We start from the raw sequence: 27,597 nt of genomic DNA on the forward strand, positions 1-27,597 counted from the left end.
AACTTATATCTAATCTAACCTTCAGACCGAGGCTTTGCAGGCAAATCCAGGAAGCTGCCTGTCTTTGCAAATAAACTCTTACTGGTTCAGAACCACACTATTCACTGGTTTATTGTCCATAGTTGCTTTCAGGCTACAGTGTGAAGTTGAGTGCTTGTGAAACAGTCTGCAAGATCACAGAGCCAAAATCTTTTACCATCTGGCCCTTTCTAGAAAAATCTTTCTGGTACCTGTTCTTTGAGACCAGACTTTCAGTACACATGAAACACAGGGGAAAGGCACACAAGTTAAATAACCATGATGAAGCAGTCAGGCAAATACAAAACAGGAAATTTTTCTAATGTCAGTATCATTGTAAAAGGTGCATAAGGCTATCTAGATAAAAGTGATGAAAGTGACATGGCAATCAAATTCACTGTCAACTTTAGTAGTGAGAGGGTAACAGGCAAGAAGGCCAGGGGTCTCCAAACAGAGGAAATAGACTGCAAGTGTCAGACATTTTTTTATCTCTTTCTTAAGTGACAGGAGGAAACAAACAAGTGCTAGATTTTTTCCCCTTCTCTATATAAATTTTAAAAGACTTTTTTCTTAAAATTCTGTGTTGCCATGATGACACCTGGCTCCACCTGAACTTAACTTTTCTCAAACTTTGAGGTAACCAATCAATGCGTTTTTCTTATGGAAATGTTTGTCTTAAGCTATGTTAATGAACTATGTATTTACCCTAGACTCTGTCTTTCTTCAAGTCGGTTTGCTTAAGACTCAGGACCAATGAGGGCTCAACAAACCTGTATGTTTTATTCACACATTGTTCTCCTAATCTATGTTAATGAAACTATATATTTACTTGAAAACCTGCCTTTCTTCACGATTCATGTCAATGGTTTTTTGGCCTGGGATGACTCACCTGGTGCTAATGTTATCTCAAAATGCATGTTGTGGGTGACAGGCCTGGTGCCACTCTGAGTTTTGAGACACCTCCTTTCTCTAATTAACAGCTTGCTGATGGGTATATAGCATGCAGCTAAAGGCTAGCAGATTTCCCTGGTGCTTCAGACGGTAAAGCATCTGTCTACAATGCGGGAGACCCAGATTTGATCCCTGGATTGGGAAGATCCCCTGGAGAAGGAAATGGCAATCCACTCCAGTACTCTTGCCTGGAAAATCCCATGGATGGAGGAGCCTGATAGGCTACAGTCCATGGGGTCGCAAAGAGTCGGACACGACTGAGCGACTTCACTTTCACTTTCACTTTCACTTTCAAAGGCTAGCAGGAGGCACTCTTTCTGCCCCCTTCTGGTGTCTATGTCAGAAGCTTTCTCTATCTCTTTTATACTTTAATAAAACTTTATTGCACAATAGCTCTGAGAGATCAAGCCTCGTCACTGGCCCCAGAGTGAATTTCTCTCCTCCGGAGGCCAAGAATCCTGGCGTCTTTCACGGCTCAGCAACAGGCTTTCAGTAGGACTCTGATTTGGATATATGCTATAAAAATATTTTGGAAACGATTGGGATAAATTGAATATGTATGAGATATTTAAAGTTATTATGAAATTATTTTCTTGGATATAATAGCATTATAATCATGTAGAGCATATCCTATAAATTCTTCAATATTTGATGAAGATATATTAAAGAAAAAAGTGTTACAGTATGTTCACTGAAAATCATGTATTAGCAGGAAAATATATGTATGTGTAAATACATTGTGAAAGATTTTTAATATGGCATTATGTGAATAACTGTGGTCTCAAGGTAGAGTATATATAATTTTGTGTGTCATTACACAAAATTCTGTTTAAACTTATAAATAAAATCTATCATAAAAATAAATGCTTAATTATTAATTCCTAAAATGTATATACTAATGAATTTCTAGGTGTACAAAGCTAGCTTTGTAAATAGATATCTTATAAATATATGATTTTTATTGCTATATGGTGATGACACAAAATCTAAAAATTTTTTAAAAAATTATTATAATACAGAAGGAATAGAGGGTATTTCTACTTCTGCTTAGGAAATAGAAAATGGCAACCAGTAGCAGCAAACTCATAAGAACTATCCAGATAAACTACAAAGTCATTCATTTTCTTGGACTCAGAGACAGCTGATATACAGCCAAGTAACCTAAACTCTAAGAAAAGACACTATCATCCACGGAGAGACCATCAGGATGGAACACTGATACACATATACAAAGCCCAAAAAACAATGATCTAGCTGTCACAGATGATTAGGAGGAATTCATTTCAATTTTTAATCAGAGAAAATGCTTTCAGCTTCTCACTGTTCAGTATGATGTTAATTGTGCATTTTTCTTAGATGGCCTTTTCCACAAAACTAGAACAAAAAAATTTTAATGTGTATGGAATTGCAAAAGCAACCTTGAGAAAGAAAAACAGAACTAAAGGAATCAAGCTCTCTAATTTCAGACTACACTACAAACTATAATTATCAAAACTGCATGTTATTCACACACACACACACACACACACACACCAGAAATACAGAACAATGGAATAGGATAGAAATTCCAGAGATAAATTCATGCACCTATGGTCACCTGATCTATGACAAAAGAAGGAAAAATATACAATGGAGAAAAGACAGTGTCTTCAGTAAGTGGTGCTATGAGAACTGGACAGCTACATATAAAAGACTGACATTAGAACACTTTTAAACACCATACAAAAAAAAAAAAAAGAAAATCAAAATGGATTAAAGACCTAAATGTAAGACTAAATACGGTAAAACTCTTGGAGGAAAACAAAGGCACAACACCCTTTGACAGAAATCACAGTGGTATCTTTTAGGGTTCATCTCCTAGAGTAATGGAAATAAAAATAAAACCAAACAAATGAGACCTCATTAAAATCAAAAGTTTTTGCACAGCAAAGGAAACTATAAATGAAATGAAAAGACAACATACAGAGTGGGAGAAGATATTTGCAAATGATGCAACAAACAAGGAGTTAATCTGCAAAATAACAAATAGCTCATAGAACTCCATATAAAAAAAGAAAAAAACCCAACTGTGTGGACACAGTTGGAGAAGGACAGGGTGGGACAAATTGGGAAGGTAGCATTGAAACATAAACTTTGCATGTGTGCATACTAAGTCGCTTCAGTTATGTTTGACTCTGTGTGACCGTATGGACTGTAGACACCCCACTTCCAGGCTCCTCTGTCCATGGGGATTCTCCAGGCAAGAATACTGGAGTGGGTTATGATGCCCTACTCCAGGGGACCTTCCCAGCCCAGGAATCGAAACCACATCACTTTTGTCTCCTGTGTTGGTGGGCAGGTTCTTTACCACTAGTGCCACCTGGGAAGCCCCAAAACATATACTTTACCATATGTAAAATGGATAGCCAGTGGGAACTTACTGTATAATACAGGGAGCTCAAATCCAGTGCTCTGTGACAACCTAGAGATGTTGCATGGGGTGCGAGGTGGGAGAAAGGTTCAAGATGGAGGAGCTGTGTGTATACCTATGACTGATTCATGTTGATGTATGGCAGAAACCAACACAATATTGTAAAGCAATTATCTTCCAATTAAAAAATAAAATTAAAAAGAGACTAGTTGAAGGAACTAGACACCAATAAAATGGACTACCTAGAAGAAATTAACAAATTCTTAGAAAGGAATAACCTTCTAAGACTGAGCCAAGAAGAAATAGAAAACATGAATAGACTCATCACAAGTATTGAACTTTAAACTGTGATTAAAAATCTTCCAACAAACAAAAGTCCAGGACCAGATGGCTTCATAAGAAAATTCTATCAAGCGTTCGGAGAAGAGTTAAAACCTATCCTTCTCAAACTATTCCAAAATTTCAGAGGGAGGAACACTCATAACCTCATCCTATGAGGCCACCATTATCCTGATAACAAATCCAGACCAAGATATCATCAGGCCAATATCCCTAAAGGTTCAAATATCCTCAACAAAATACTAGCAAACAAAAATCCAACAGCACATTTAAAGGATCATATACCATGATCAAGTGTGATCTATCCCAGGGATACAAGGATTCTTCAGGAAACACAAATCAATCAATGTGATACACCATATTAACAAATTGAAGAATAAAAACCATATGATCATCCTAATGGATGCAAAAAAAAAAAGCTTTTGACAAAATTCAACACCCGTTTATGATAAAAATTCTCCAGAAAGTGGGCACAGAAGGAATCTAACTCAATATGATAAAGGCCATATAGGACAAACCCACAGCAAATATTATTCTCAATGGTGAAAAACTGAAAGTATTTCCTCTGGGATCAGGAACAAGACAAGGATGTCCAATCTCACCACTATTATTCAACGTAGTTTTCAAAGTCCTAGACATGTCAGTCAGAGAAGAAAAAGAAATAAAATGATTGAAATTGAAAAAGAAGCTAAACTGTCACTGATTACAGATGACATGATACTGTGTATAGAAAATCCTAAATATGCTATGAGAAAACTGTTAATACTAGATCTAAACAATGAATTTGGTAAAAGTGCAGGATATGAAATTAATAGGCAGAAATCTCTTGCTTTTCTATATACAAAAATCAAAATATTAGAAAGAGAAATTAAAGAAATAATTTCATGTTCCAACAACAACCCAATCAAAAAATGCATTGAAGATCTATATAGACATTACTCCAAAGAGGATATACAAATGGCCAAAAAGTACACAAAAAGATGTTCAGTATCACTAAATATTAGGGACATACAAATAAAAACTCTCATGAGGTATCACTGCACACTGGTCACAGTGGCCATGATCAAATAATCTACAAACAACAAATGCTGGAAAGGATGTGGAGAAAAGGGAACCTTTCTACACTGTTGATGGGAAAGTAAACTGGTACAGCCACTATGGAGAACAATATGCAAACTGTGGGGTGTCTGTAGGATCAGGGAGCAGAAGCACTTCCATAAGGGGCCAGAGGCCAAGGGAAGAGTGAAGGGAATAGGGCACTGGTGTTGTCATGTCCAAGAGATGGAAAATAAGAGCTCAACCTTTAGAACTAGAGGACGCCAGTGATCACTGTCTTTCCACATAGAGAAGAAAGCGTGCATTGAGATGAGGATGCAGTGAGATGAGGGCCAGGTACAAGTCGAGAGAGCACTTTCATCAGAAACCAACCCTGCCAACACTTGATCTTGGACATCCAGGCCCCAAAACTATGAGAAAATAACTTTCTGCTGTTTGAGACACTCAGTCTATATTCTGTTGTGGCAGCTCTAGCAGAACTGATGATCATGGCCACATAGAAAACAGTAAAGGTGAAAAATGCAAACAAGGAAAATTTTCATAATTCCATCACACAGATTACTAGAAAATTTGAGGGATATGTTTTTCTCATCTTTAAAAACATATCAGGAATATTTTCTTTTCTTATCAAATATGCATCTCACACAATGTTGAGCTTTGTTGAAGAAAAAAATCCTTAGTTTTAGACCTGCCAAGGTTTAGGGATGCTGGGGTGGCATGAGGGAAATCTTTGTGGTGATGGAATATTGATGGATCTTGATTGCAGTGGCAGTTGCAGGAATCTACATATGTGATAAAATGACATGGAATTGCACACATGCATCGTAGCAATGTCAGTTTCTTCATTTAAATATTGGACTATCATTATATAAAAATGTAGTCTTTGTGGGGAAATGACTGAAGATTACACAGGACCGCTTGGTTCTGTTTTGCAACTTCCTCTTAATTTATATTTCAAAATAAAACTAAATCTTTCAAAATAAAAATAAAAAAGTCTGAGTTCTCTGAGCTTCCAGTACCTCTCTCCTCCCCTGGGAGGATTCTTGGCTTTTTTTTTTTTTTTCCCCAGCATGGCCCCCAAACACCAGTCTTCACTTCCATCCAAGGCGAAAAAAAAACAAGAAAGTGAGGCCGACTCCTGCCTCCAGACCAGATGAGGCATCTGCTTCTTCAAACTTGCTGAGGGAAGAAAAAGAACAGCAAGAAGCAATTGAACATATTGATGAAGTGCAAAATGAAAGAAAGAGATTTAAAGAACAAGCCAATGAGGAGATTTTGGAAAGTAGAAGAGAAATATAACAACTCCACCAACCACCATCCCCACGGAAAAGAAATGCAAAAAAGCAAAATGGCTGTCTGGGGAGGCCTTACAAATAGCTGTGAAAAGAAGAGAAGTGAAAACCAAAGGAGAGAAGGAAAGGTATACCCATTTGAATGCAGATTTCCAAAAATAGTAAGGAGAGATAAGAAAGCCTTCCTCGTCGATCAATGCAAAGAAATAGAGAACAACAGAATGGGAAAGACTAGAGGTCTCTTCAAGAAAATTAGAGATACCAAGGGAACATTTCATGCAAAGATGGGCTCAATAAAGGACAGAAATGGTATGGAACTAACACAAGCAGAAGATATTAAGAAGGGATGGCAAGATAAACAGAAGAACTGTACAAAAAAGATCTCTTCATGACCAAGATAATCACGATGGTATGATCACTCACCTAGAACCAGACATCCTGGAATGTGAAGTCAAGTGGGCCTTAGAAAGCATCACTACGAACAAAGCTAGTGGAGGTGATGGAATTCCAGTTGAGCTATTTCAAATCCTGAAAGATGATGCTGTGAAAGTGCTGCACTCAATATGCTAGCAAATTTGGAAAACTCAGCAGTGGCCACAGGACTGGAAAAGGTCCGTTTTCATTCCAATCCCAAAGAAAGGCAATGCCAAAGAATGCTCACACTACTGCACAATTGCACTCATCTCACACACTAGTAAAGTAATGCTTAAAATTCTCCAAGCCAGGCTCCAATTCAGCAGTACATGAACCGTGAACTTCAAGATGTTCAAGCTGGTTTTACAAAAAGCAGAGAAACCAGAGATCAAATTGCCAACATCCGCTGGATCATGGAAAAAGCAAGAGAGTTCCAGAAAAACATCTATTTCTGCTTTATTGATGATGCCAAAGCCTTTGACTGTGCAGATCACAATGAACTGTGGAAAATTCTGAAAGAGATGGGAATACCAGACCACCTGAGCTGCCTCTTGAGAGATCTGTATGCAGGTCAGGAAACAACAGTTAGAACTGGACATGGAACAACAGACTGGTTCCAAGTAAGAAAAGGAGTGTGTCAAGGCTGTATATTGTCACCCTGCTTATTTAACTTATATGCAGAGTACATCATGAGAAATGCTGGGCTGGATGAAGCACAAGCTGGAATCAAGATTGCTGGGAGAAATATCAATTACCTCAGATATGCAGATGACACCACCCTTATGGCAGAAAGTGAAGAGGAACTAAAAAGCCTCTTGATGAAAGTGAAAGAGGAGAGTGAACAAGTTGGCTTAAAGCTCAACATTCAGAAAATGAAGATCATGGCATCTGGTCCCATCACTTCATGGGACATAGATGGGGAAACAGTGGAAACAGTGTCAGACTTTATTTTGGGGGGCTCCAAAATCACTGTAGATGGTGACTGCAGCCATGAAATTAAATGACGCTTACTCCTTGGAAGGAAAGTTATGACCAACCTAGATAGCATATTCAAAAGCAGAGACATTACTTTGCCAACAAAGGTCCGTCTAGTCAAAGCTATGGTTTTTCCAGTGGTCATGTGTGGATGTGAGAGTTGGACTGTGAAGAAAGCTGAGCACCGAAGAATTGATGCTTTTGAACTGTGGTGTTGGAGAAGACTCTTGAGAGTCCCTTGGACTGCAAGGAGATCCACCCAGGCCATTCTAAAGGAGATCAGTCCTGCGTGTTCATTGGAAGGACTGATGCTAAAGCTGAAACTCCAGTACTTTGGCCACCTCATGTGAAGAGTTGACTCATTGGAAAAGACTCTGATGCTGGGAGGGATTGGGGCAGGAGGACAAGGGGACGACAGAGGATGAAATGGCTGGATGGCATCACAGACTTGATGGACATGAGTTTGAGTGAACACCTGGTGTTGGTGATGGACAGGGAGGCCTGGCGTGCTGCGATTCATGGGGTCTCGAAGAGTCGGACACTACTGAGCGACTGCACTGAACTGAACTCATTGTGTTATTATGAAGTGTAAATCATAAGTAACTTCATAAGTGAGAAAGAAAATGCAAGTCCATTTGTGACTGTGTTTTGGACAGATTAGCAGTGTAAGGGAATATTTTGTATCGTGCTGTCATCAGCTGTGTGTAAGATAGTTTTTTGTATTTTGCTGTATTGATACGTATTTAACTTCTTTGAAAGAGAATATCCATATTTGTGGTATGACAAATTTTTTTATTGCTATCAAAGAAAAGAAGCACATTTATCAATAACTTTGCACTTCTCGGTTTAATGTGTTCACATCTAAGAACATACGTATTTCATATTTACCAGGAGCAGAACTATTTCTTGGGTTCTCAGCATCCCCAAGGATCAAGCCTTAGATTCCTGAGACATGCTTCTGGATTCCTGGAGGCCCAAGGCTGCAATTTCAATTCCCCTTAGTCTCAGGTTTCCATTTACAGGAAGTTGCAGTATGTGGTTCCCAGTGTCCTCTACTCACAAACTTCTGGTTTCCAGATCCCTGAGAATACCAGCTTCTGGCAATCAGCAGAACAGATGTGAAATCTTAGAAAAGATCATTTTTATCTATCAGACAATAGGAAGTCTCTGCTCTCAACATTTCTAAACTAGGGAGCTCATGGAGAAGATTGGTTCATTGCAGCATTGTAAGAAGAAAACACAAACTACTCAAATGAACCATTAATAAACTATAGCAAAATGAAAAGTCATCTCAGTTTTAAGGAATACTGGCCCATGGACCCAAAGACTGAATTATTTCTACCTATGTTGACACAGAACAATTTTCACGTACACTATAAAGAGAAGTCAACTTGTTGGGTAATTTTTCAATAAAATACCTCATAATTCTAAAAGTATATATTATTAATACTTGAATATTTACAGGAAATGTTATATAACTTTCAAGATTAAAAGATAGATTCTATGTTTACCAGAACAAATTATAATTTTGTGATAGTAGATGATAACTATTTAAGGAAGCCTAGATCAAGGTAGTAATCAACCATATGTCTTTTGTGTTTTGGGCATATTTTTTTCAACCAATATTTATTCATGTGGTCGGTATCAAGAATGAATTTTTCAATTTTGATAAGGCAAGAATATAATTGCTGAAAAGCACCATCTAAGGCATGACATAGTCTAAGGCACAAACATATTCTGTTTGTGCTCTACCAACAAAACTTGAAATTCCTTATGCATACAAAACATCTGATATATTTTCTTAAATTACAATTTCAAACTCAGTAGCAATTGAGCTTTCATCATTGTTAATAAGCAGGATTTATTGTGGTGAAACCTCATGACCATATGATAAATGTTCATCTCAAAATATTTTGAACACTGACAATTGAATTGTCTCACAAATCTTTATTCCACCACAAAATGCACACAAATGTGATGAAAAAAAAAGAGAAGTACAAGTGCTTGAAAGAAATACACAAAATAGACACTATTTGCAGAAGGCATAGCTGTCTACCAAAGAAACTTCAGAGTGTATACTGAAAAATATAGAGTTCTACGTCTATACCAGACTTCCCTGGTGCCTCAGATGGTAAAGCATCTGTCTACAATGCAGGAGACTTGGGTTTGATCCCTGGGTGGGGAAGAACCCGTGGAGAAGGAAATGGCAATCCACTCCAGTACTATTGCCTGGAAAATCGCATGGACAGAGGAGCCTGGTAGGCTACAGTCCTTGGGGTCGCAAAGAGTCCGACACGACTGAGCGACTTCACTTTCACTTTCACGTCTATACCAAGATAAACATGGAAAGTCCACTGGTTTTCCTATCAAAGGAAAATCCAATTTTAATATAGGAAAAATTGTTTGAAATTTAAGAATAAAACTAGGAAAAATTCTCCATTGTTGAAATGCTGTAATTTCTCAAGGAGAAAACTATAAAGTGTAATTGAAAGAAATCGTATGCTTACATAGACAGCTATACTGGTGGTGTTGGAAAATCTTAGTTTTATAAGCAACCAATTACCTTCAAGTTAATCTACACAACCAATTCAATCAAAATCAAAGTCCAAAAGACATTTTGTGGAACTTATTAAACTTATTAAAGTTTATAGAAGAAAAATGTGAAAGGGGAAATAGCACAGTTGTAAAGAATGACATTGATTAATTGTTCATAACTGATATTTCTTACCCTCTGCTTTGCCAGTGATCAAACTTGAAACAGGTGTTTCTCTTTCCTACAGGTCCCTGAACTAAGTTTATCCACAAGCCTGTGTAAGCACCAAAATAAAGTAGAACATGCCTTCATTTATAACTTCCCCTGGAAAATGGCTGACCACAGTAAGATATATTTCCTGTCACAAACCAGGGATAATTTCCCCTTATTTGTCCACCAGCCCCCTAAAATTAAGTTTATCTTTGCCTACTTCCTTTACCCTATAAAAGAAAAACTTTTTTTTTCTGTATAATTTTGAGATGCTCACAGGTTTCTGAGATCAGAGCATTCTCCCTATTGCAATAGACTTATTGATGAAAGTCTCTTCTTATCCAACCAGATTTACAATAATTTAAAAGAAAATACACAAATTTGCTTCATAGCATCTATAAAAATGAAACTAAAGCATTTTAAGCATGATATTGGTCTGGAAATGGAAAAATGGATTCATGAAACAGAATCACAAATACATCATGTATAGAAATTTAATGTTTGACAGATATGGTATTTTAAATCTATGTTATCAAAGATTACATGTGAAGTCAGGAAAGTCACAATAATTTCTTTAATACATCACATCAAGACAGCAGGTAATTTATTCAGGAAAAATTATTGATTGAACAAATTCCAGGGATAAAAACCTACCAAATAAACATTGGAAGATGAAGGACAATGTTCTAGGCAAGACTAAAGCGAAATCCGTATAGTAAATAATTGAAAAACTAGGCCAAAATAAAAGTTTGTAATGACATAACTGCCAATTTCATCTTATTACAATTGTAATGCGGATGATATTTACCCTGTTTGCTATCAACATGAGCATGGACATGCATCATCATCAAATGAGCCTGGTGTTCCCAGATACTCCTGTGCATAGAGGTCAGAGAATGTGCAGTGAACAGAGTGTGAAAGTCATCTTGGACCCACTGCACAGCATTCAAGTTTTGACTGGTTCATCCTCAGTATCTGTCTTTCCTGACAACATACTTACTGATCCCCATCCCTGGAGGCAGCTGTGAGCTAGAAAGGCCATTGGTAGTCATATCCCAGTTTGGAAGGGTTGACTTGACTGTATCTGGTTAATAATGCCTTTGTTCGAAATTTTCACAATTCGTATGGAAACAGAAAAGACCCCAAATAGCCAAAGCAGTCTTGAGAAATAAGAATGAAGCTGGAGGAATCAACCCTCCTGATTTCAGACCATACTCCAAAGTTACAGTCATCAAGAATGTATGGTACTGGCACAAAAACAGAAATATAGACCAATGGAATAAGATGGAGAGCCAAGAGATAAACCCATGCACCTACGGGTACCTTATTTTTGACACAGGAGGCAAGAATAAACAATGGGGCAAAGAAAGCCTCTTCAATAAGTGGTGCTGGGAAAACTGGACAGCTGTGTGCAAAAGAATGAAATTAGAACACTTCTTAACACCAGACACAAAGATTAACTCAAAATGGATTAAACACCTAAATGTAAGACCAGAAACTATAAAACTCATATAGGAAAACATAGGCAGAACACTCAATGACATAAATCAGAGCAAGATCTTCTATGCTGCTAAGTCACTTCAGTCGTGTCCGACTCTGTGCGACCCCATAGACGGCAGCCCACCAGGCTCCCCCGTCCCTGGGACTCTCCAGGCAAGAACACTGGAGTGGGTTGCCGTTTCCTTCTCCAATGCGTGAAAGTGAAAAGTGAAAGTGAAGTCGCTCAGTCATGTCCGACCCTCAGCAACCCCATGGACTGCAGCCTTCCAGGCTCCTCTGTCCATGGGATTTTCTAGGCAAGAGTACTGGAGTGGGGTGCCATTGCCTTCTCCGAGATCTTCTCTGACCCACCTCCTAATGTAATGGAAAAAAAATAACATAAAAAACTTGGAGCTAATTAAACGTAAAAGCTTTTGCACAGCAAAGGAAACTACAAACAAGGTGAAAAGACAACCCTCAGAATGGGAGAAAAATAATAGCAACTGAAACAACTGACAAAGAATTAATTTCCAAAATACACAAGCAGCTCATGCAACTTAATATCAGAAAAACAAACAACCCAATCAAAAGGTGGGGGAAAGACCTAAACATATATTTCTCCAAAGAAGACATACAGATGGTTAACAAACTCATGAAAAGATGCTCAGCATTGCTTATTATTAGAGAAGAGCAAATCAAAACTACAATGAGATACCACCTCACACCAGTCGGAATGGCCATATCAAAAAGTCTACAAACAATAAATGCTGGAAAAAGTGTGGAGAAAAGGAAACCCTCTTGCATTGCTGGTGGGGGTGTAAATTGATATAGCCATTATGGATGGTGGATGGTACAGAGATTCCTTTAAAAACTAGGAATAAAACTAGCATATGACTCAGCAATTTCACTACTAGGCATACATCCTGAGGAAACCAAAACTGAAAAAAGACACATGTACCCCAATGTTCATTGAAGAACTATTTACAATAGCCAGAACATGAAAGCAACCTAGATGTCCATAGACAGATGAATGGACAAAGAGGCTGTGGTATATATGTACAATGAACTACTACTCAACCATAAAAAAGAATGCATATGAGTCCATTCTAATGAGGTGGATGAACCTAGAGCCTATTATACAGAGTGAATTAAGTCAGAAAGAGAAATATAAATATCGTATACTGGTGCATATACATGGAATCTAGAAAGATAGTACTGATGAATTTATGAACAGGGGAGCAATGGAGAAACAGACATAGAAAACAGACGTAAGGACACAGAGGAGAAAGAGGTTGAGACCCATGGAGACAGTAACATGGAAATTTATAATACCATATGTAAAATAGGCAACCAATGGAAATTTGCTATATGACTCAAGGAGCTCAAACAGGGGCTCTGTGACAATCTAGAAAGATGGGATGGGGAGGGAGATGGAAGGGAGGCTTTGGAGGGGGGGGACATGGGTGTACCTATGGCTAATTCTTGTTGATGTATGACCAAAAAAACACAAGATTCTGTAAAGCAAATATCTTTCAATTAAAAACTAAATTGGCAAAAAACAAAATTAAAATAAAACTAATACCTTTGTTCTTCAGGCTCCTACTATGGGTAGGAGACCAGCTGAATTCAGAGGAAATATAACTGTGACTTACACACATATTTTCATTAAAATAATCTGCATTTGAAAGAAGTAACCTGGTGCTAATTTCTGTGTTAAAACCCCATGTAGTCTTACTGAGCTTGCTTTTCTTTATTCTTTTATCCCAATGAAAATGGATCGTCTTACTCTTTGGCATAGTCAATAAAGCAGAAATAGATGTTTTTCTGGAACTCTCTTGCTTCTTCCATGATCCAGCGGATGTTGGCAATTTGGTCTCTGGTTCCTCTGCCTCTTCTAAAACCAGCTTGAACATCAGGAAGTTCACGGTTCACATATTGCTGAAGCCAGGCTTGGAGAATTTTGAGCATTACTTTGCTAGTGTGTGAGATGAGTGCAATTGTGCGGTAGTGTGAGCATTCTTTGGCATTGCATTTCTTTGGGATTGGAATGAAAACTGACCTTTTCCAGTCCTGTGGCCACTGCTGAGTTTTCCAAATTTGCTGGCATATTGAGTGCAGCACTTTCACAACATCATCTGTCAGGATTTGGAGTAGCTCAATTGGAATTCTATCACCTCCACTAGCTTTGTCCATAGTGATGCTTTCTAAGGCCCACTTGACTTCACATTCCAGGATGTCTGACTCTAGGTCAGTGATCACACCATCGTGATTATCTGGGTTGTGAAGATCTTTTTTGTACAGTTCTTCTGTGTATTCTTGCCATCTCTTCTTAATATCTTCTGCTTCTGTTAGGTCCATACCATTTCTGTCCTTGATCGAGCCCATCTTTGCATGAAATGTTCCTTTGGTATCTCTGAATTTCTTGAAGAGATCTCTAGTGTTTCTCATTCTGTTGTTTTCCTTTATTTCTTTGCATTGATCGCTGAAGAAGGCTTTCTTATCTCTCTTGCTATTCTTTGAAACTCTGCATTCAGATGTTTTTATCTTTCCTTTTCTCCTTTGCTTTTCACTTCTCTTTTATTCAAAGCTATTTGTAAGGCCTCCCCAGACAGCCATTTTGGGTTTTTTTGCATTTCTTTTCCATGGGGATGGTCTTGATCCCTGTCTCCCGTACAATGTCATGAATCTCATTCCATACTTCATCAGGCACCCTATCTATCAGATCTAGGCCCTTAAATCTATTTCTCACTTCCACTGTATAATCATAAAGGATTTGATTTAGATCTAACCTGAATGGTGTAGTGGTTTTCCCTACTTTCTTCAATTTAAGTCTGAATTTGGCAAGAAGGAGTTCATGGTCTGAGCCACAGTCAGCTCCTGGTCTTCTTTTTGCTGACTGTATAGAGCTTCTCCATCTTTGGCTGCAAAGAATATAATCAATCTGATTTCGGTGTTGACCATCTGGTGATGTCCATGTATAGAGTCTTCTCTTGTGTTGTTGGAAGAGGGTGTTTGTTATGACCAGTGCATTTTCTTGGCAAAACTCTATTAGTCTTTGCCCTGCTTCATTGTGTATTCCAAGGCCAAATTTGCCTGTTACTCCAGGTGTTTCTTGACTTCCTACATTTGCATTCCAGTCCCCTATAATAAAAAGGACATCTTTTTTGGGTGTTAGTTCTAAAAGGTCTTGTAGATCTTCATAGAACCGTTCAACTTCAGCTTCATCAGCATTACTGGTTGGGGCATAGACTTGGATTACTGTGATACTGAATGGTTTGCCTCGGAAACGAACAGAGATCATTCTGTCGTTTTTGAGATTGCATCCAAGTACTGCATTTCAGACTCTTTTGTTAACATGATGGCTTCTCCATTTCTTCTGAGGGATTCCTGCCCACAGTAGTAGATATAATGGTTATCTGAGTTAAATTCACCCATTCCAATCCATTTCAGTTCACTGATTCCTGGAATGTCAACATCCACTCTTGCCATCCCTTGTTTGACCACTTCCAGTTTGCCTTGATTCATTGATTAGCTCTAGTAATTTTCTGGTGGAGTCTTTAGGGTTTTCTATGTAGAGGATCATGTCATCTGCAAACAGTGAGAGTTTTACTTCTTGTTTTCCAATTTGGTTTCCTTTTATTTCTTTTTCTGCTCTGATTGCTGTGGCCAAAACTTCCAAAACTATGTTGAATAGTAGTTGTGAGAGTGGGCACCCTTGTCTTGTTCCTGACTTTAGAGGAAATGCTTTCAATTTTTCACCATTGAGGATAATGTTTGCTGTGGGTTTGTCATATATAGCTTTGATTATGTTGAGGTATGTTCCTTCTATTCCTGCTTTCTGGAGAGTTTTGATCATAAATGGATGTTGAATTTTGTCAAAGGCTTTCTCTGCATCTATTGAGATAATCATATGGCTTTTATTTTTCAATTTGTTAATGGGGTATATTACATTGGTTGATTTGCAGATATTGAAGAATCCTTGCATCCCTGGGATAAAGCCCACTTGGTCATGGTGTATGATCTTTTTAATGTGTTGTTGGATTCCGATTGCTAGAATTTTATTAAGGATTTTTGCATCTATGTTCATCAGTGATATTGGCCTGTAGGGTTTGGTTTTTTTTGGTTTTTGTTTTTTGGGTTTTTTTTTTTTTTGGTGTTTTGGTTTTTTGTTTTTCTGTTTTGTTTTGTTGTTTTTTTTTTTTTTTCCTTTTGTGGCATCTTTGTCAGGTTTTGGTATTAGGGTGATGGTGGCCTCATAGAATGAGTTTTGAAGTTTACCTTCCTCTGCAATTTTCTGGAAGAGTTTGAGTAGGATAGGTGTCAGCTCTTCTCTACATTTTTGGTAGAGTTCAGCTGTGAAGCTGTCTGGACCTGGGCTTTTAGTTGCTGGAAGATTTCTGATTACAGTTTCAATTTCCATGCTTGTGATGGGTCTGTTAGTATTTTCTATTTCTTCCTGGTTCAGTTTTGGAAAGTTGTACTTTTCTAAAAATTTGTCATTTCTTCCACATTGTCCATTTTATTGGCATATAATTGCTGATAGTAGTCTCTTATGATCTTTTGTATTTCTGTGTTGTCTGTTGTGATCTCTCCATTTTCATTTCTGATGAGTCTGGCTAATGGTTTGTCAATTTTATTTGTCCTTTCAAAGAACCAGCTTTTGGCTTTGTTGATTTTTGCTATGGTCTCCTTTTTTTCTTTTGCATTTATTTCTGCCCTAATTTTTAAGATGGCTTTCCTTCTACTAACCCTGGGGTTCTTCATTTCTTCCTTTTCTACTTGCTTTAGGTGTAGAGTTATGTTATTTATTTGATTTTTTCTTGTTTCTTGAGGTATGCCTGTATTACTATGAACTTTCCCTTAGCACGCTTTTACAGTGTCCCATAGGTTTTGGGTTGTTGTGTTTTCATTTTCATTCGTTTGTATGCATATTTTGATTTCTTTTTTGATCTTTTCTGTGATTTGTTGGTTATTCAGCAACGTGTTTTTCAGCCTCCATATGTTGGAATTTTTAATAGTTTTTCTCCTGTAATTGAGATCTAATCTTACTGCATTGTGGTCAGAAAAGATGCTTGGAATGATTTCAATTGTTTTTTTAATTTACCAAGGCTAGATTTATGGCCCAGGACGTGATCTATCCCGGAGAAGGTTCCATGTGCGCTTGAGACAAAGGTGAAATTCATTGGTTTTGGGTGAAATGTCCTATAGATAACAATTAGGTCTAACTGGTCTATTGTATCATTTAAAGTTTGTGTTTCCTTGTTAATTTTCTGTTTAGTTGATCTATGCATAGGTGTGAGTGGGGTATTAAAGTCTCCCACTATTATTGTGTTATTGTTAATTTACCCTTTCATACTTGTTAGCATTTGTCTTACATGTTGCGGTGCTCCTATGTTGGGTGCATATATATTTATAATTGTTATATATTCTTCTTGGACTGATCCTTTGATCATTATGTAGTGTCCTTCTTTGTCTCTTTTTACAGCCTTTGTTTTAAAGTCTATTTTATCCTGATATGAGTATTGCTACTCCTGCTTTCTTTTGATCTCTATTTGCATTGAATATCTTTTTCCAGCCCTTCACTTTCAGTCTGTATGTGTCCCCTGTTTTGAGGTGGGTCTCTTGTAGACAATATACATAGGGGTCTTGTTTTTGTATCCATTCAGCCAGTCTTTGTCTTTTGGTTGGGGCATTCAACCCATTTATGTTTAAGGTAATTATTGATAAGTATGATCCCGTTGCCATTTACTTTATTGTTTTGGGTTCGAGTTTATACACTGTTTTTGTGTCTCCTGTCTAGAGAATATCCTTTAGTATTTGTTGGAGAGCTGGTTTGGTGGTGCTGAATTCTCTCAGCTTCTGCTTCTCTGAAAAGCTTTTGATTTCTCCTTCATATTTGAATGAGATCCTTGCTGGGTACAGTAATCTGGGTTGTAGGTTTTTCTCTTTCATCACTTTAAGTATGTCTTGCCATTCCCTCCTGGCCTGAAGAGTTTCTATTGAAAGATCAGCTGTTATCCTTATGGGAATCCCCTTGTGTGTTATTTGTTGTTTTTCCCTTGCTGCTTTTAATATTTGTTCTTTGTGTTTGATCTTTGTTAATTTGATAAATATGTGTCTTTGGGTGTTTCACCTTGGGTTTATCCTGTTTGGGACTCTCTGGGTTTCTTGGACTTGGGTGATTATTTCCTTCCCCATTTTAGGAATGATTTCAACTATTATCTCCTCAAGTATTTTCTCATGGTCTTTCTTTTTGTCTTCTTCTTCTGGGACCCCTATGATTCGAATGTTGGGGTGTTTAACATTGTCCTGGAGGTCTCTGAGATTGTCCTCATTTCTTTTAATTCGTTTTTCTTTTATCCTCTCTGATTCATTTATTTCTACCATTCTATCTTCTAATTCACTAATCCTATCTTCTGCCTCCATTATTCTACTATTTGTTGCCTCCAGAGTGTTTTTTATCTCATTTATTGCATTATTCATTATATATTGACTCTTTTTTTTATTTCTTCTAGGTCCTTGTTAAACCTTTCTTGCATTTTCTCAATCCTTGCCTCCAGGCTATTTATCTGTGATTCCATTTTTATTTCAGGATTTTGGATCATTTTCACTATCATTATTTGGAATTCTTTATCAGGTAGATTCCCTATCTCTTCCTCTTTTGTTTGGTTTGGTGGGCATTTAACCGGTTCCTTTACCTGCTAGGTATTCCTCTGTCTCTTCATCTTGTTTATATTGCTGAGTTTGGGGTGGCCTTTCTGTATTCTGGCAGTTTGTGGAGTTCTCTTTATTATGGAGTTTCCCCGCTGTGGGTGGGGTTGTATCGGTGGCTTGTCAAGGTTTCTTGGTTAGGGAAGCTTGTGTCGGTGTTCTGGTGAGTGGAGCTGGATTTCTTCTCTCTGGAGTGCAATGAAGTGTATAGTAATGAGTTATGAGATGTCAGTGGATTTGGAGTAACTTTGGGCAGCCTGTATATTGAAGCTCAGGGCTGTGTTCCTGTGTTGCTGGAGAATCTGTGTGGTATGTCTTCCTCTGAAACTTGTTGGCCCTTGTGTGGTGCTTGGTTTCAGTGTCGGTATGGAGGCGTTTGATGAGCTCCTATCACTTAATGTTCCCTGGAGTCAGGTGTTCTATGATGTTCTCAGGATTTGGACATAAGCCTCCTGCTTCTGGTTTTCCGTCTTATTTTTACAGTAGTCTCAAGACTTCTCCTTCTATACAGCACAGTTGATAAAACATCTAGGTTAAAATGAAAAGTTTCTCCACAGTGAGGGACACCCAGAGAGGTTCACAGAGTTACATGGAGAAGAGAAGAGGGAGGAGGGAGTTAGAGGTGACCCGAATGAGATGAGGTGGAATCAAAAGAGGAGAGTGCAAGCTAGCCCGTAATCACTTCCTTATGTGTGCTCCATGGTCTGGACCGCTCAGAGATGTTCATGGAGTTACACAGAGAAGAGAAGAGGGAAGAAGGAGACGAGGTGACCAGGAGGATAAAAGGGGGTAATGAAAAGGAGAGACACAGATCCAGCCAGTAATCAGTTCCCTAAGTGTCCTCCACCATCCGGAATACACAGAGATTCAGAGAGCTGGGTAGAGAAGAGAAGGGGGAGGGGGGAGACAGAGGCAACCTAGTGGAGAGAAAGGAGAGTCCAAAGCGGGAGAGAGAAGTCAAGCCAGTAATCTCGCTCCCAAGTAAAAACAGGTACTGAAGATTGGGTTCTTAAAGGTACAAAATTGATAACAAATACAAAAAGCAAAGGTTAAAATTCTAGAGTAGAGGTTGGATTTTCAAAAATAAACTATTGAAGAAAACAAGAAGGAAAAAAAGTCACAAAAGTTATTATATATATATATATATATATATTATATATATATATATATAAAGTTTGCTTTACCAGTGCCAGATGCATGTTATGCATGTTGATGTATGGCAAAACCAATACAATATTGTAAAGTAAAAAATAATAATAATAAAATAAAAAATAATAAAAAAATAAAAAATAGTATTTTTTTGAAAAGTAATCGTAGGTTATAAAAATGTAAATTAAAGGAGTAATAGAGGACTTAAAAAAAATTTTTTTAAGTTTAAAAAAAAGAAAAAAGAAAAGAAAAAGAAAAAAGAAGAAAAAAGGAAAAAGAAAAGAATGATCATAAAAATATATCTAGGACTTTCTCTGGTGTTGTTGTGGGCAGTGTGGGGTCAGTTCATTTTCAGATAATTTCTTGGTCCTTCTTATATTTCTCAAGATCTATAGGCCCCTTCCTATGTAGTCGGTACTAACTACAGGGTTTTAATCTATTGCACCTGTCACTTCTAAGGCTGTTCCCTCGGTTTTAGCTTCTGTTTGCTGGTCTCTTCAGTGTCTGATTTCCGCCCTGACACAAGGGGGCGGTGGTGGACACTTTTTTAGGCTCACTTGTTCAGTCGTGCTGTGGGGAGGGAGGGACACTGCACACAAATAACACTGGCGTGTGCTCGTAGTGTCTCAGCCACACTGGGCCTGCCCCCCTCACGGCGCGTGTACCCTCCCTGCCCACAGTGCTCAGGCTCTAGGTTGCTCTGCCGGGAACCATCCAAGGCCAGCCCTGGGCTGCATGCACCTCCTAGGTCTAAGCCGCTCAGGTTCAGGCACTCGGGTAGTCCTCAGAGGCGCAGACTCTGCTGGGCCTGCGTTTTGTGCCCTTCCCAGCTCTGAGCAGCTCAGGTGATGAGGTGTTTGGCGAGCACGGTCACTGTGACTTATCACCTCTCCCATGCCTGCCACTCGGTTTTCTGGGTGTACAACCGGCGCACCTTCTCAGGTGGATGACTGTCCAGAACCCCAAGAAGTGTTAGTAAGCAAAGAAGCCTGCTTGCTGTTTGGCAGATAATGTCTCTCTGGGGCTGCAATTGCCCCCTTCTGGCTCTGGCTGCCTGTCAACAGAGGGGGATGGTCTGCAGCCGGCTAGTTCTGTTCTGCCCTTGGTTCTGTGCGCGGGCCTGGCGGTGTCTTAGGGCTTTTCGCGTGGTAGCTATCCCACAGTCTGGTTTGCTAGCCCAAATTAGTTCACTCTGATTACCCTTGGGCGCATTTGGGCCCAATCCTTACTCTAAGCAATGCAGCCCGTGCCTCCCTGCCCTACCCCGCGTTGCTAGTGGTGGGTGCAGGTGCTGTTTCTCCGCTGGGGGAGTTACCATTGGGCTCATAATCTGTGGGGTTTAATTATTTACTTATTTTTCTCCCTATTATGTTGCCGTCTGTGCTTCCAAGGCTCGGCACAGACTCGGCAGCGAGAGTGTTTCCTGGTGTTTGGAAACTTCTCTCTTTTTAAGACTCCCTTCCTGGGACGGAGCTCCATCCCTACCTCTTTTGTCTCTTTTTTTGTCTTTTATATTTTTCCTACCTCCTTTCGAAGACAATGGGCTGCTTTTCTGGGTGCCTGATGTCCTCTGCCAGCATTCAAAAGTTGTTTTGTGGATTTTACTCAGCGTATAAATGTTCTTTTGATGAATTTGTCGGGGAGAAAGTGGTCTTCCCATCCTATTCCTCCGCCATCTTAGGACCGCCCAAATTTGTCTATTTTTATTGGAGGAATATCTCAGTTCAGTTCAGTCGCTCAGTCGTGTCCGACTCTTTGCGACCCCATGAATCGCAGCACGCCAGGCCTCCCTGTCCATCACCAACTTCCGAGCTCCCTGAGACTCACGTCCATCGAGTCAGTCATGCCATCCAGCCATCTCATCCTCTGTAGTCCCCTTCTCCTCCTGCCCTCAGTCCCTCCCATCATCAGAGTCATTTCCAATGAGTCACCTCTTCGCATGAGGTGGCCAAAGTACTGGAGTTTCAGCCTTAGCATCATTCCTTCCAAAGAAATCCCAGGGCTGATCTCCTTCAGAATGGCCTGGTGGGATATCCTTGCAGTCCAAAGGACTCTCAAGAGTCTTCTCCAACACCACCTTTCAAAAGCATCAATTCTTCAGCGCTCAGACTTCTTCACAGTCCAACTCTCACATCCATACGTGACCACAGGATAAACCATAGCCATGACTAGATGGACTTTTGTTGGCAAAGCAATGTCTCTACTTTTGAATATGCTATCTAGGTTGGTCATAACTTTCCTTCCAAGGAGTAAGCGTCTTTTAATTTCATGGCTGCAGTCACCATCTGTAGTGACTTTGGAGCCCCCAAAAGTAAAGTCTGGCACTGTTTCCACTGTTTCCTCATCTATTTCCCATGAAGTGATGGGACCAGATGCCATGGTCTTCGTTTTCTGAATGTTGAGCTTTAAGCCAACTTTTTCACTCTCTACTTTCACTTTCATCAAAAGGCTTTTTAGTTTCTCTTCACTTTCTGCCATAAGGGTGGTGTCATCTGCATACCTGAGGTTATGATATTTCTCCCAGCAATCTTGATTCCAGCTTGTGCTTCATCCAGCCCAGCATTTCTCATGATGTACTCTGCATAGAAGTTAAATAAGCATGGTGACAATATACTGCCTTGACGTACTCCTTTTCCTATTTGGAACCAGTCTGTTGTTCCATGTCCAGTTCTAACTGTTACTTCGTGACCTGCATATAAATTTCTCAAGAGGCAGATCAAGTGGTCTGGTATTCCCTTCTCTTTCAGAATTTTCCACAGTTTATTGTGATCCACACAGTCAAAGGCTTTGGCATATTCAATAAAGCAGAAATAGATGTTTTTCTGGAACTTCTTGCTTTTTCGATGATCCAGCGGATGTTGGCAATTTGATCTCTGGTTCCTCTGCCTTTTCTAAAACCAGCTTGAACATCAGAAAGCTCACGGTTCACATATTGCTGAAGCCTGGATTGTAGAATTTTGAGCATTCCTTTACTAGCATGTGACATGAGTGCAGTTATCTGGTACTTTGAGCATTCTTTGGCATTGCCTTTCTTTGGGGTTGGAATGAAAACTGACCTTTTCCAGTCCTGTGGCCACTGCTGAGTTTTCCAAATTTGCTGGCATATTGAGTGCAGCACTCTCACAGAATCATCTTTCAGGATTTGAAAGAGCTCCACTGGAATTCCATCACCTCCACTAGCTTTGTTCGTAGTGATGCTTTCTAAGGCCCACTTGACTTCACATTCCAGGATGTCTGGTTCTAGGTCAGTTATCACACCATCGTGATTATCTGGGTCATGAAGATCTTTTTTGTACAGTTCTTCTGTGTATTCTTGCCATCTCTTCTTAATATCTTCTGCTTCTGTTAGGTCCATACCATTTCTGTCCTTTATCGAGCCCATCATTGCATGAAATATTCCCTTGGTATCTCTAATTTTCTTGAAGAGATCTCTAGTCCTTCCCATTCTGTTGTTTTCCTCTATTTCTTTACATTGATAGCTGAAGAAGGCTTTCTTATCTCTTCTTGCTATTCTTTGGAACTCTGCATTCAGATGTTTATATCTTTCCTTTTCTCCTTTGCTTTTCACTTCTCTTCTTTTCACAGCTATTTGTAAGGCTTCCGCAGACAGCCATTTTGCTTTTTTCCATTTCTTTTCCATGAGGATGGTCTTGATCCCTGTCTCCTGTACAATGTCATGAACCTCATTCCATACTTCATCAGGCACCCTATCTATCAGATCTAGGCCCTTAAATCTATTTCTCACTTCCACTGTATAATCATAAGGGTTTTGACTTAGGTCATACCTGAATGATCTAGTGGTTTTCCCTACTTTCTTCAATTTTAAAGTCTGAATTTGGCAAGAAGGTGTTCATGGTCTGAGCCACAGTCAGCTCCTGGTCTTCTTTTTGCTGACTGTATAGAGCTTCTCCATCTTTGGCTGCAAAGAATATAATCAGTCTGATTTCGGTGTTGACCATCTGGTGATGTCCATGTATAGAGTCTTCTCTTGTGTTGCTGGAAGAGGGTGTTTGTTATGACCAGTGCATTTTCTTGGCAAAACTCTATTAGTCTTTGCCCTGCTTCATTGCGTATTCCAAGGCCAAATTTGCCTGTTACTCCAGATGTTTCTTGACTTCCTACTTTTGCATTCCAGCCCCCTATAATGAAAAGGACATCTTTTTTGGGTGTTAGTTCTAAAAGGTCTTGTAGGTCTTCATAGAACCGTTCAACTTCTGCTCCTTCAGCATTGCTGGTTGGGGCATAGACTTGGTTTACTGTGATATTGAATGGTTTGCCTACAAAACGAACAAAGATCATTCTGTCGTTTTTGAGATTGCATCCAAGTACTGTTTTTCGGACTCTTTTGTTGACCATGATGGCTACTCCATTTCTTCTGAGGGATTCCAGCCTGCAGTAGTAGATATAATGGTCATCTGAGTTCAATTCACCCATTCCAGTCCATTTTATTTTGCTGATTCCTAGAATGTCGACATTCACTCTTGCCATCCCTTGTTTGACCACTTCCAGTTTGCCTTGATTCATGGACCTGACATTCCAGATTCCTATGCAATATTGCTCTTTACAGCATCGGACCTTGCTTCTATCACCAGTCACATCCACAGCTGGGTATTGTTTTTGCTTTGGCTCCATCCCTTCATTCTTTCTGGAGTTATTTCTCCACTGATCTCCAGTAGCATATTGGGCACCTACTGACCCAGGGAGTTCCTCTTTCAGTATCCTCTCATTTTGCCTTTTCATACTGTTCATGGGGTTCTCAAGGCAAGAATACTGAAGTGGTTTCCAGTAATTTTTCTTTAGGCAAAGGCCATTGTTCTACCCACACTGGGTCTTGAGATTTCCATGTAATGGGGTTGGCAGCAAAAACAATGGCCTCCATTATAAATTTGGATACCCCAATCCAGTATGTTGCTGTCTAGGAGTTGGGCAAATTGGCTCAATTATTCCTGTCTGTTGTTTACCTAATCCTTTTGATGGATCATAGGCCATATGGAGCATTTGGGAGGCCACTTTGTCATCAGGGCTGAAAAGCAGCACTCCCATTTGAGATAGAACGTCCCTCCCCCATAGGGTAAGGGGGAGTGAAGGAACTACATAGGGTTGGAAAGTTCCACAGGTATCCTCAAACCGCCAATCTAACACTTTTGCACTCTTAACTACGGCGGGGGCTCTCCCTATTCCCACCAACTCGTTTTCAGTAGTATGTGTTGGCCAGGAGCTGGGCCAGTCCTTCCCAGCAATACAGGAAACATCTGCTGCTGTATCTAATAGTCCCACAATAGACCTGCCACTAGCCAAAATAGTTTTCATAGGGCGTTTCTGAGTAATTTCTGTCACCCAAAAGACCATATCACTGGACCCAAATCCTTTCTCTTGCCTCTCACTGAGTAGCAGTGTGCCCTATGGCAGTTTGATAAGGCAAAAGTAAAAGTTGAGCTATTCTTTGTCCTTGATGAATTTGCATAGTTTTAATTTGGGGTGAAATCATTATCTGAATCTCTCCTGTATAATCTGAATCGATCACTCCAGGGATAACTGTAAGTCCTTGCATGGCTAAAGAGCTTCTGCCTAATGTAATTCCTACCAAACCTGTCGGTAATGGGCCTTTAACCCCTGTAGGGATTTTTACAGTAGGACTATCTGGTGTTAATATTGTTGAGGTGGTGGAACTGAGGTCCAGTCCTGCGCTGCCTGGTGTTGCTCTGATCAGTTCTGTGATGGGACGAAGGGTATGCATGGGTTCAATGTTGTTGCCCCAATCGTTGTCAGGGCCTGAGGCTGGCCCCTCAACCTGTTTCCCGACTGCTGGTCAGGAATTAGCAAGGTTCCGTTTTTATGGAATTTTGATCTGCAGTCCCTTGCCCAGTGATACCCCCTTTGACAACGAGGGCAAGGAGCCTTAGGGAGATTAGGAGTCATAGCCATGGAGGCAGGGTTTGACAGAGAAGAACTAGCTGTTCTTTGGGGGCAGGCGCGCATAAAGTGCCCCTCCCAGCCACAAGAAAAGCAGGCTTTGGACAAGCCAGCATTCCAACCTTGATTACTGGAATAATTCTTTGGGTTATTCTTGCCTGTAAGAAAGGATTGAACCGTCTGTTGATAAGAATCTCCTTTTATGGCTGCAGCTATGGCAATGCCCTGCATCATTGCTGGTCCTACATTTGCACATTGCCTGATGAAATCTCCTACTTCCCCAGATTTTTTTAGAGGATGTAGGATGGCCTAGCAGGTAGAGTTAGCATTTTCAAACGCTAGTTGTTTTATCAATATATCAGCTGCCTCATCATTAGAAATTACTCTGCGAACTCCCTCCATAAACCGTGATATAAAGTCCTCATATGGCTCTTCTGGCTTTTGTTTAATGTTTGAAAAGGAAGAGGTTGATTCTTTTCCTTGAAGCAATGATCGCCAGGCCCCAAGGGCGCAGGCTGTTACCTGTTCTAGAGTCCTTTTGTCTAAACCCATCTTATCTCCAAGCGTTCCAAATTCACCAGTTCCTATTAACATTTCTTTTACAATATATCTCGGGCCATATTTGCGGTTAGCATCAGCCTGCTTTGGGCCAAGATCTTCATATTCAGTTCTCCAAAGCATATATTGCCCTCCAGATAGACAAGCCTTAGCAACTGTTTTCCAATCATGAGGTGTCATCCATCTGACCACCAAGGCCACTACCAGTGTTATAGTATACGGGGCTGTAGCCCTATATAAGGCACAAGCCTGTTTAAGTTCCTTAAGTAGTTTCATTGAAAGGGGTTCCCAGGAGGGAACCTCTCCCCTATCCGTTTCATCAAACATTACTGGAAAACAAGCCTCATGGTGGGGATCAAATTCATCCTCAGGGCCAGAGAGAACCCTCCTCCGGGGGACTCCTAACGGAGGTCCCTTATCCCCACAAGGAAGGGAGGTATCAGGGTCGGGAGCGTCCCACATTTCTCCTCTCCTGTTCTGGAGATCCTTAAACTGTCTGATGTTTAAACCTTACGGATGGCCTGATTGGGGATGTTTCTCTTAAGCTCTTAGGAGCATCCTCAGCTAAAACAGGCCAATCCTCATCAGAATGGTATCGAGCTGCTGTTTCCTCTAAATCTTCCTCATCTTGAGGAGAAAGCTGGTCTTTCTTTTCATCCCTATTTTCAGTATGACTATCGGTGTCCATGGCAGCTAACATGGTGTTTAATTGTTGATAGCTAAGTATAGCCTCTTCATCTTCACTTTTTTCTTTAACATGTACCTTTTCAGATTCATGAGCTGGATCTAAAGCATCTCTAATCATATTCCACAGAGAAAAGGTGTCAGTAGGGACTTTCTCTGGGCCATGCTGAGTGTAATAAGTTTTTAGCTGTTTCCCTATTTTTTCCCAGGTATATAGTTTAACACTGCCCTCTTCTGGAAACCAAGGACATTGCTCTTGTACAAATGTAAAAAAAAGATAGAACATTAGCTTTCTTAACCTTTATTCCTCTTTTGTTTAACAGTTGCAAGATTACTCCTATAAAGAGTTGTCGTACTTTTGACTCATTGTTACCCATGTCAGAAAATTTCTATCTTTTCTACTTCTCCTTCAAAAAGATTCCTACTTGCCACTCCTTCTCACCCAACCTATCTTATGCAGGGCGGTCCGCGGCACCCTGAGTGGGGTCCTAGCCATCCGAAAAATTGCACAGTGTGTGGAGGCTTACCTTTGGGAGCCTGGTTCGGGCACCACTTACCAGGGTCCAGCCCCGGTAGGATCCAGGGATTCCCTCAGGAGGACGGTGTCGGCGATAAGGAAAGTAAAAGGGGAGAGAAAGAGGCTTGATCTTCCTTGGTTTACACAGAAAGGCAATAAAGCTCCTGATACGAAACTTGCTCTGTTCACGGAGGTCACAGGCGCCCTCTCAGTGGGGTGAGGATGCAGGACGCCCTCTCTCTGGTGAAGATGCAGGGCGCCTTCCCGATCGGGTCTTAGAAGCCCAGGCGAAAAAGTGAACTTAGAGAGCTCCTGTGTTCCAAGTAGTTATCCTGAAAGAAGAACAGAGAGAGAAAAAGAGAGAAAAGGAAAAAAGGAATGACACGGG

The 27,597-nt window shown here is 39.9% G+C and overlaps 1 protein-coding gene across 1 annotated transcript in view; it reads left to right on the forward strand.

Moving 5' to 3' along the window:
* Positions 1-27,597, forward strand: part of LOC129621772 (adhesion G protein-coupled receptor E2-like) — a 103,988-nt gene that overhangs the window by 71,592 nt on the left and 4,799 nt on the right. Inside the window, exons 21-23 of the mRNA XM_055538638.1 lie at positions 27,016-27,044; positions 27,153-27,264; positions 27,358-27,425. Of these exons, the coding sequence (XP_055394613.1) occupies positions 27,016-27,044; positions 27,153-27,264; positions 27,358-27,425 (209 nt within the window). The remainder of the gene's footprint in view (positions 1-27,015; positions 27,045-27,152; positions 27,265-27,357; positions 27,426-27,597) is intronic.

The sequence above is a fragment of the Bubalus kerabau genome, chromosome 1, assembly GCF_029407905.1.
Source record: "Bubalus kerabau isolate K-KA32 ecotype Philippines breed swamp buffalo chromosome 1, PCC_UOA_SB_1v2, whole genome shotgun sequence".
NCBI classification, from domain to species: domain Eukaryota; kingdom Metazoa; phylum Chordata; class Mammalia; order Artiodactyla; family Bovidae; genus Bubalus; species Bubalus kerabau.